This window comes from Fragaria vesca, linkage group LG3, assembly GCF_000184155.1.
Source record: "Fragaria vesca subsp. vesca linkage group LG3, FraVesHawaii_1.0, whole genome shotgun sequence".
Taxonomy (NCBI): Eukaryota; Viridiplantae; Streptophyta; class Magnoliopsida; order Rosales; family Rosaceae; genus Fragaria; species Fragaria vesca.
This window is the reverse complement of record NC_020493.1, coordinates 22,974,480-22,985,328: the sequence shown is the minus strand read 5'-3', so window position 1 is coordinate 22,985,328 and position 10,849 is coordinate 22,974,480. Positions and strand designations below refer to the sequence as shown.

At 37.6% G+C, this 10,849-nt stretch overlaps 1 protein-coding gene across 1 annotated transcript; it reads left to right on the top strand.

The window, feature by feature from the left end:
• The first annotated feature begins 4,902 nt into the window (after positions 1-4,902).
• On the top strand, positions 4,903-10,664 carry LOC101306025. Its single transcript, XM_004294877.1, has 9 exons — positions 4,903-5,179; positions 6,080-6,123; positions 6,602-6,695; positions 6,815-6,947; positions 7,127-7,623; positions 7,975-8,239; positions 8,436-8,736; positions 9,274-9,702; positions 9,894-10,664. Exons 1-9 carry the CDS (start codon positions 5,008-5,010, stop codon positions 10,128-10,130), a joined length of 2,172 nt encoding a protein of 723 aa, XP_004294925.1. The 5' UTR covers positions 4,903-5,007; the 3' UTR covers positions 10,131-10,664.
• The last annotated feature ends 185 nt before the right edge of the window (positions 10,665-10,849 follow it).

Below are 10,849 nucleotides of genomic sequence, written 5' to 3'. Positions count from 1 at the left end.
GAGAGAGAGAGAGACTGTGGAGATTAGGGTTTTGGGTGGTGAATATAATAATTTATATATTACCATTTGCACATTAAAGTGATGCCTGTTTATGAAATGTCGGATCTACCACTCCCTCACAGCGAAGTTTCCGTCCACTATTTTACCCTTTTGTTGGAATTTCGTTTTCCATTTTCAAACATCGAAGTGTGAATATTTAAACAAAATGAAACAACAGGGGTACCATAAAAGTTTATATCAGAACTTGATTAAATTACACCAACATCATCACGGTAAGCTTGTATCCTTAATCTTGAAGAACCTAAGGCATGCATGTATATGTCACACCAACCTTCCAAGTATAGATTTTCATAATAGAATTTACACATCGTGGATTTTCACAAAAGAATTTACATATTACCAACCAAACGAGACCTGCTTGCAACAAATGATTGAACTCGGGTGAAGGGTTCCAGCACTAGCACGCCCTTGTCAACTGAGTCAAATCTCATTGGCATCGTAAAATATCTTCTTACTCCTCGAGTCATTTTTGATTTGGTAAATAAATAAAAGAACTCTATTTAATACAAAATGTTTAGTTACGTGCCCATTAAACTGTATATGTGAAAAACTGAATATTGTTTGGCTATGTATAGAACAAAAATCAAAGTTGTACGTTTCACATAACTGACATTGTGATGATAAAAGTTTGTAAAATTCTTCTATTTGGGTCTGTAATGTTCAAGTCAATTCAAATATTTTAAATCCAGACATATGTATCCTTGTTCAAAATTTTATGTGAATTATTGTTTTTCAGTGCGTAGACAAAACCTGGAGTTATACATCACGAGACTGAGAATAAGAAACATACAATGATGATAAAAGTTTGTGTGATTGTCTTACCGATGTTTCTAAGATTGAAGTGAATGCAACTAATACATCATTTGCCATTTTAAATCTAACATTTGTTTGTCTCTTTGTTCGAACAGTTAATCGTTTGTCATTTTGAACCCTAAAATGTATCAATAGGATAATGGACCGTAGAAATATATAATTTATCATTTTGATATCTAAACCTTTTTTTTCTGAGGTAAAAAGAATTGCTACCATTGATATAAAATCATCACAATTGAAATGGTCAAACAAGAGAATCCGAGAACCACTCAAGCCAACAACGTTTAGAAACTTAATGTGAACTACATCTAATAATTGAAAAAAGAATTGAAATTTGTTTAGTTCTTGTGATTTGAAGTCGACATCTGTTTAGTCCTTATGGTTTTATTTTAATCTAAATGGTCCTTAAAGTCACAATTTTTCATCCAAATAGTTTTTCCGTCAATTTTTTTCTATTAGAATACTAACGTAGCCGTTTAAAACATTGTAATTTTTAACGACCACGTCAACAATCTAACTGAGAAAATTAACTGTGATGGAAAAAACGGTACCTCTCTTATCATAATTAGTCCCTTCTCTTTGGGCTCTTTGGGAAAAAGGGACGACATTAATGATGGCATTGAAGGAGCACTTAGGGTTTGAGGGTATTAGCCCTAAACACCATAGTCGGTGACGTTATAGCCGAAATCAGGGTTGTAGTTGGCCTAAGATCTTCCTCTGCTTCACGAGGACAAGCTTCTCATCCACGGTTAATCATAGCACAAGTTCAGCATCGACCAAGGAGTCTCTCATACTTGTATGTCACAACAATACATCATTATGAGAAACCCTAATTTGACGATCCAGGCGAACTGACTGATGAAGGGGTAGAGTGATGCAAACTCGCACAACACAACCCTAATTTGAAAGACTGTGTCGATGGTCTTCGCCACCAGTCTCGTTGTTGCTACGGTGGAAAGCGTCGCCAGAAAACTCATGATTTCAACCTAGATCCATATGAAATCCAAGGGCACTTTTATGATATTTGAAAAACCATTGTAATCGTTGAGTATGATCATAACATGTTGATAGGCCCAAGGACCACCACGCTTGACTCGATGAATGTGAAGAGGTAACGATCTCCTCTTGCCTGAACTTCCACATAAGGATGAAATTCTCCACATTGAGCGAACAACGCTCTTGAAAGTGTCGAAGACGACTGCACGGGTGGTGTTCAGCCTTCCGACCATGTAAAAGTGTTGGGCTACAAAGCATGTCTTGGGACACCGTAGGTTCCCTAGATCGACTGGCTCATCCTGATTGCGCATAGAGAGCTTGAATGTGAGACTTGTTGTCACAAATGCAGCAGAGGCTGCCATAAATTTCTTCGTAATGGAGATGTCGCTGCCATGGATGATGGGAGAGCGTCGCACACCCTTAAAACCTTATCCCTAGATTAGAGGAAAAGAGGTCGCGGTATTTTTGAACTTTAAACTCTTTGTTTCCATACTTTCATGGGAAAAGCTGATGTATAGACAAAAACTATAGTTGCACGTAAGAACCGACAAATAAGTAACATATTACACGATAAAAGCTTATTGAATTTTCCCATCAAGATTTCAGTATTCAACTTTAAGCAAACATGTGTCATTTCTCATGTTGAATCAAAGCATCACCTTCTCAGCTCGCATCCCATATCAACATTTTCTAAATAAGAGTATCATATTCTCCATCTTTCATTCTCATGCAATGAAATGACATCAATATTGGTGGGATATGTATGTATGCTACTCTTGATCATCATATACTCTATTTTTGGTACAGTAAATTTGAATGATGGTGCAGTAACTCGAGTTGATCACCGATTGTCAACTTTCCATGGTATTGACAAATGGGTTATAATCGAAGTGATGTAGCTCATTCTTGTTGTAAATTGCTCGGAATCTTTCAAATAAGTTCATGTGCAATTGCATAAGAGATTGCAAGTGTTGGACGTATTAGAGAGGAATAGATTCCATATCAGAAAAATGACAAATAAAATACAACTTATAAGTGGACAGATCATATCCAATTATACCGAAACCTTTTGTGATTAAAACCCAACACCTTAAAAGTGGTTAAGTTAGGACAATATCGGTATAAAGATGATTTACGAGCCACGCTTGTCGCTGTTTAACATGGTATCAGAGTGAGTCCCTCTCCAATTACTTCTCTAATTCTCATTGGCCCGATTTGGGTTCATTCTCTCGTTCAGTCTGAGATTCTAATCTCTCGCCTAGTCTTGGCTTCTTATCTCGCCATCGAAAAGTTCTGATTGGATTGTCACCAAGTGTCCCTTGGTTTGTTTCGTCGCAATTCATTCCATGTGCATACCTTGAGTCAGGTTACACGTGAGGGGGCGTGTTGGACGTATTGAAGAGAAATAGATCCCACATCAGAAAAATTACAAATAAAATACAACTTATAAGTGGACGAATCATATTTAATTGTACCAGGCCTTTTGTGATTAAAACTCAACACCTTAAAGGTAGTTAAGTTGGGACATTATCGGTAAAAAGATGATCCACGGGTCACACTTGTCGCTATTGAATAGTAAGATGGCTTGTGCATGTGTGGCAAAGTAATGTCCTTGGGAGCTACAAAGTCTTTCTAATACCAAACAAAAACTTGTCTTAATCACTAGTTAACCCATATTGTTGAAACTTACCTCATAATTACATAGAAACTTTAGGAGTCCATAACAGCTGTTATCATTTATCAAAATGTGTTTAATAATCCTTAAACCTATGCAGCCGCCATTAGTTACTCCTTTGATGGTGTCAAGAGATGTGATGTGGTGTTGTGTTGTGATCTGAAGTTGAAAATCGAATTAGAACGATGGAACTCATGATAAAGTGTACTACTTTGCTGAAAGATAACTTACCATGGTGATATAAGATATAATTCTTTTTGTTGGGGTTAAGACATGTCATTCGGCAATTAGATGTCTCAGTGTCAACTTAAAGATTAATGATCGAACTATTGTGCGTATTTATTGTGGTCGTAAATATTGTCTATTCATTCCTTTAGTTTAGCTGACTCTCGAAGTATATATAAAAAGAAAATGCATTGTCACATAACTCATCTATGGCACAATTTATAGTCCAGGTATTATGATTTTCGATAATGAGCTGCATTAATAATACTTGATGTAAAGTTTGTATCACTTCACGGTTAAGGACCACCACACATACTTATGGCATGCAAACTCATGACACATGAAAACACATGAAATCAAATTTTTAAGTAGCTTTGGTTATGGTATTTATCCTATAATGTTTTTTTTTTAATGTTAAGATACCCTAAATGTTTCTTAGGCCCAAAAGTCAAGTCCACGACCTATGTGAAATGCTCTAAATATGTATTGCAGCATAGTGCCTAACTACTTTGACAACTTCAGGATTCAAATCTAGGTTTGGGAGAACACCCAGCTAGACAAAAACTATTAGGCCGCTTGAAGTGACTCTATCCTATAATGTTTATTTCTTTCCAACATTCGTACATGAAAATTTGACCCAATATATTAATTGCGAATATGAAATTATTAAATGTTATAATCCATATGTGGCGTAGCATGTCAGCCGTTTATGCTTTACTTAAAAAAGATAAAAGCATTTTAATCTATGGAAACACCCATCATAATGACCTAGAGTGAAAATTATGTTGTTGTAATTTGTAAAACCCTAACAACCCAAAAGAAAAATCGCATTTTCACTTGATATCTCGTCATTTCTCTATATGTAATTACACAACATCTTCATTTCTCAACATGATGCATAAAAGTCAGAATGATTACATTACAATCCCATCCCTCTCACGGCCGTCACTGTTTCTCTATTCTTCTCTTTGCCCTTTCTGCCCCTCTCTGTCGCCAACAACCAAATCAAAATATGATCTCAAGCTTTTCCATGTAGGCACCCCCTCAAAATTTTCACCCCAAAAGAAAATAAAGAGAGAAATCTTCAGATTTTTGGATTAATATAAATAGAGAAGGGTCCAATTATTATTTCAGCTGCCTCTCAATTCTCCAAGTCTCTCTCTCTCTCTCTCCAAAACAAAACACACAAAAAACACTTCTGCCCTCTTCTCTCTCTCTGTTGTGTCTGCAAACATAACATGAGCGGCGGTGGGGAGACTACTAGGGTTTCAATCCCAGACAATGTAAAGAGCACGATCCAAAACATCAGAGAGATCACTAAGAAGCTTCACAGCGACGATGAAATCTACGCTGTGCTCAAGGAGTGCGCTATGGATCCCAACGAGACTGCTCAGAAGCTCTTGTATTTAGGTATACATATTAGTCTCTCTCTTGTACTCTGCAATATCTATGTCTCTGTTTTGCATTAGGGTTAGGGTTGATGGGTCTTTGTGGGTTTGTGGTTTTGGGTCTTGGGTTTTGTTGGGTTTGCTTCATTGATCGCTGGGTTGTTCTGGGTTTTGGTTTTTCTTTGATGGGTTTTGGTGGGTTTTGGAGATATGAAGTGAAAGTTGAAATCTTTACCATGATTTTGGGTAAAGGAGGAAGCTTTGGCTGTGTGTGGTATAGGGTTTAGAGTTTGATGTTTTACTGTTTTTGTTTTGGTAATTTGGGTACTGAGAGTTTAACCTAATAGGTTTTGGTGATAAAGTTTAGTTTTTTACCCCAAGAATGGGGTAAAGTAGGTTGTTGTTCTGTCAAATGAGGAAGCTTTATGGTTCTTTTCAAGACTTGAAGAAGATTTTCTTTTGGTTTGAGGCACTTGAATGGTCACCTAGCCTAAGCTTAAGATGTTGATTCTGTGATGTGGAGGTGTGATTATCTTTGGCTGCATATACCCCTTAAGGAATATGATTTATGTGTCTGAGTTGTATCACTCTTTTATTGTCTAATGATTATGGATTTTATTGTTTTATCTTTTGTGTCTGCTAGTGTCTCTCTGTATAGCATATATTTTGCTACATTTCGGAAATGCATATCATGTGAACTAAATACATGAGAAAATGAGTATCATTTGGGTTCGTATATTGTCACAAAGGAAACAGACTTCTCATCTAATTGTCCTTTGATTAGGGATTTGCTATTTAGTCCATCTCTTTCGTGTGTCCTTCCTCATCTTTGTTCTGCATTATTCATGCATATTCTATATGCTACAATAACTGCATATAATATTATTACTGGAAATAATGAGCACATCCTTTGGCTTGACAGATACATTTCATGAGGTCAAAAAGAGACGCGAACGGAAAAAAGAGGTAAAGTTTTGCACTCTTATAAAAGTTCCACAAGGATTTGACATCTTTACTGTGCAAATGATATTACGTTGTTGAATGTACTTATACTGGGTTAGAACATGTTGAACTTGGTTTTACAAGCTTGGTGGTCCTTTAATTCTGAATACTTCTCAATTGGTGGTATGGGTAAATACTGGCCATTGAAGTGCCGGGGTATTGTTGATGAAGATTGCGCTCTTAATTCCGAAATAACCTTAGCAGCACTTGGATTTCACTTTGCATAATGCAGCAACTATTTGAAGAATACGCTTCTATATCATGGCTTTACTTAGTCTATCAATTTAAATTATTAATTTAAATTCAAAATAGTACACAGTTTTTTATCCGGAGTCCTGTTTGATGACATTAATTTTGGTGTTTATCTTCTTTTTATTTGTGTTTATGTCTTACGTGTAATTTGCTTAGTTTGTGTATAATTCAATATTGTTACTTTTTGCAGAACGTGAAAGGCAGAACACCTGAAGATTTGAGGACAGCACCAGCAGCTCATAGGCGAGTGGTTAGGGGTGGCAGCCAAGGGAATTATTCTTCTGGTACTCCTTTTCAACTTTCTGTTACTACGTATGCGTGTGTATTTATATTGTAATTGCTTCTATGCTCTTTGGATATGTTTATTTGGTTAATTAACTCATTTTACATATGAACTTTCTAGATGCTGGTGGTGGGAGGAATTCTTCTGCTCGGAGGGAAAATGGAGCCAGTCATGTTGCAGATGGAGGTTCTCTGTCCTCTTTTATGCCAGTTCAGCAGAAAACTAAAAACAATGCTGCGGCTCCAATCGCAAAGTAAGCAAATTTTAGTTCATGGCTTTGAATCTATGAAAAACCACTTGCCTGTACTTTTATAATTTGTAATTTATATTCCTGTATCAGGGTGTCAACTGGCGTTCCAAACGGGGTTAAAAGCCTGTCAAATGGGACTGCTACTGTACTTTTATAATTTGTAATTTATATTCCTGTATCAGGGTGTCAACTGGCGTTCCAAACGGGGTTAAAAGCCTGTCAAATGGGACTGCTAGTCATGTTTCTGCTCCAAAATCCTCTGCTGGTGTTGCTACAGCACCTCGTTATGCTGTCGTTGTGGCATCTACACCTGTTGTTGGTTTAAAGGATCAACGCAAAGCCCCAACACCAACATCTGAGCAGCTTACTAGTTCTGCTACTTCTCCAGCGGATTCTGGTGTTTACTCATCTGCTTCAGACTCTTTATCAACCCATATACAAGAAAACAAAGACATTTCTGGTGATTCTGTAGAGTTGCCAAAGAGTGAAAATGTTGCCTCCAACTCTGATAATCAAGTAATCAAAGAAAAGACTCAAAGTGCGACTGCAAAGGCAATTGGAAAGAATCGGCATACTAAGTCGTCAGAACCCCCTTCCTCAACTCATGATGGTTCTCGGCTCATTCTGCCATCTAATTCTAATGGAGAATCACAGCCAGAGTCAACTGATCCTTTGAAAGGTACTGTAACATGTATCAGTCTAAATGTTGCTTTTTACCCTTATTGTAAAAAATGTACCGCATGCGTGGATGTTTTAATCTGACATATATGTTGAGGACTCCAAAACTTTTCATTGTGTGACCCGTGCAACTGTATCCCTAGATTGTTTACCCTGATTAATGTCTAATTTTGGGATGTGTTCTTTTCTTGTAAATTATGATAGCGAATAACGATTGTCTTTGCTAGTGTCTGATTTTCTTTGATTTTGTGGTATTTTGTTTAACACGTCGTTGTCTATTGCGGTTTGTGCCTGGAATCTTTCGCCAGTTCAATTAGTGTACGTTCTCATTTTGCTGATGTTTCTGAAACAGTGGCCACATCGGAGGTTGAAACCATTGCTGTTGAAGCTTCTTCTCAGTTGCCACCTGTCTCGGGTCTCTCTGAAATTAAACTTGTTACTTTTCCAAATCATATCAAGGTCCCTGAATCCTTAAGAAACATGTTGACTTTTGGAAGTATTAATTCTACTTTTGGAACGAGTGTTGAATCTGTTAATGGTTCGGGTGGCAATGGTTCTACGTGCGGTGTAGAATCATCTCAGGATACTGAGGAAGTTACTAAAGAGCCATCTCCTAGGTCAGTGAATGGTTTTGTTTCTCTTTTGGGTGGGCTATCTAGTTGAGTCATATATGAAGTTTGTCCTTCTGTGAGTTGCCTGCTGAAACTCGAAAGCATGAGCGTCAATAAGATATTCATATTAGCTGCCTATTAGTAACAAACTTTATAATTTTGCTTATTTATCATGTTATTTGATTTTCTCCTCTGGGTGCAGCAATGACAGTGTAACCTCTTCTGTTCAAGGAGATCTTTCAGAGAATCCTCTGCCTTCACCTAATGTTCTTGAAAAGTTACATCCTTCTGAGGGTAATGTTTCTTCAATACCTGACTCAGACTCCAAAAGTGAACTGTTGAAGCAAGATTTGCAGTTGCCTCCGGAAGTTCCACATAGCATCAGTGCTCTAAATGGCCCCAGCTATAATATTGGTTTTTTGCCACCCATGCTTGGAAGCCAGGTTCTACAAATGGAAGGACGTGATAATCAGGCACATGAAGCACCTCGCGTTTCAAACTTTGTAAGCTGGCTAACCAAGTCTATAAAGTTATTTTTCACTTTTTTTGGCAAATATAATATTTTCTCTCACTGCTTTCACTTTTTTTCATTATCCGAGTAGCAATTGAATCAGTTCTTGATTATGTGACATTTTGATATATTAATTGCTGGCTTTCTCTGTGGTGAAAGCTCAGAGTGTTTCTTCTATTGTAGTATTGGCACTTGCAGCTTAGTATTAAGCACCATGTTTGCATTGTATTGTTCAAAATGTGTACAAGGACTTTTGTATTTCATTGGTCATCTACTTTTTTTATTATGAGTTTCTACCAAATAAAAAAATTTGTAGTGTTGCGAGCGGAAGGTATATTTATCCAATAATGGTACTCTGATAGTGTACTCTCCAAAATTTAGTTCATGCTGATATCCAATTTTTGGATGCCGTTCAATTTCCTTTAGCGTTGTAAATTAGTTGTGTTTTGTAATATTCTTGAGCTTGAGGAGAATATGCCTGTTGCTGTTGCATCTTGCATGCTTCTGATCTCTATATTTCATATTGTAGGTTGGAAATTCCGTTCCCAGCCCAAATACAACCCCACCCCTGCCAAGCTCCATAGCTGCTTCTCCACAGATTCCTGTTTTCAGGCACGCATATCCTGCTAATTATTTCCCATATGGCTATATCCCGCCATATTTTCTGCCACCAATGCACCAGTTTTTAAGCCCCAATGGCTTTCCCCCACAACCTTCAGCATATTTACCACCAGCAGCACCAACTGCTGCTGGGATTAAATATCCTCCGCAGTTCAAGGCAGGGAGCAATGCTGGAAATCCAGCTCAGTATAACATTCAATCCGGTGGTTCATTCATAACCACCCCTGCTGGTTATGTTCCTAGTTCAGCAGTTACATCTGGAAGCTCAGTTGGTAACACTGAAGATCTTGGAGCATCTCAGTTGAAAGAAAGTCATATCTACACTGCAGGACAGCTGGTTGGTCTTGATTCCTTATCTGTGGTCTATGCTTTATTTATCTTGATCTGTTAAGGGAGTTGCTATAATCAAATTTGGAATATGTTTAATCACATGTGCTGTTCTCCAGCATCCTACCACATTTCTTCTGTGTTATAGTCAATTGTTTGGCCACACATTAATAGTTACCTACTTACCTTATATTTTGGCAGACTGAGGGTCAAACTGTTTGGATTCATACTCCTGGACAAGATATCAGCTCTCTGTACAACCTTCCTCAAGGACAACGCTTCACGTACTCGCCCGTCCATGCTGGACACGGTGGCATGACTGGACTATATCCACCAGGGCAGACGATGGCTTCTCCAACATATCTGCAACAGTCCCAGGCTGTGGCTGGAGCTGCCGAGAGCATAGGACCCCCACCTGCTGCTTATCAGCAGCCTTAACATGCACAAATGAATTGGAACAGTAATTTTTGATTTAGGGGAACTTCCTATGGGGAATGAACACAAAGCACATCTTTTGGAGGCTGAAGATAAACTGGGAATCTGGTATCTGGCTTGTTCTGAGTGTAAATATGAAATGCTGGCCAGAAATTTTTGGAATGTCATCCTTTTGTGGTAGGGAATTGTCAGTGCTGACCGTCTGAAGTTGGAAGAAGATAGGTTTGGGTTTTCCATTATTGTCTAGTGTTCTTCCTCATTTGTGTTTTGAGAAAGGAAAAGTCTTGGTGGGAAATGAGATTTTAGCTTTTGAAACTAGTGATTTCTTAAGATGTCATAGGAAACTAAGAGGATCATAGAGTAGGTGGGATTTTACCAATTTTTCCTTTTCCGATATCTCACCTGTATATTATGATATTATCATAGCAAACATGATGGATCATACGGTTGTAATTGGTATAATATGCGAATTGGCATTTTGTGTCATTTCATTTCCTTGGAAGATCTGTTTCATGTTCAAGCTTTATGTATTCAAATATTCATGATGAAATCGTTATAAACCAACTTATAGTCCTACTAATATCTTGTTTTAGTTTCACATGTCAAAAGTTTCAGAGTAGAAAGTTTCCAAGCAGTTGACAGAATTCAGAAGTTTCATGCCACAGCAGTGACAAGACAATAGAACTTCTGATTTCCAACTGATTTATAATCGCTCCTGCATT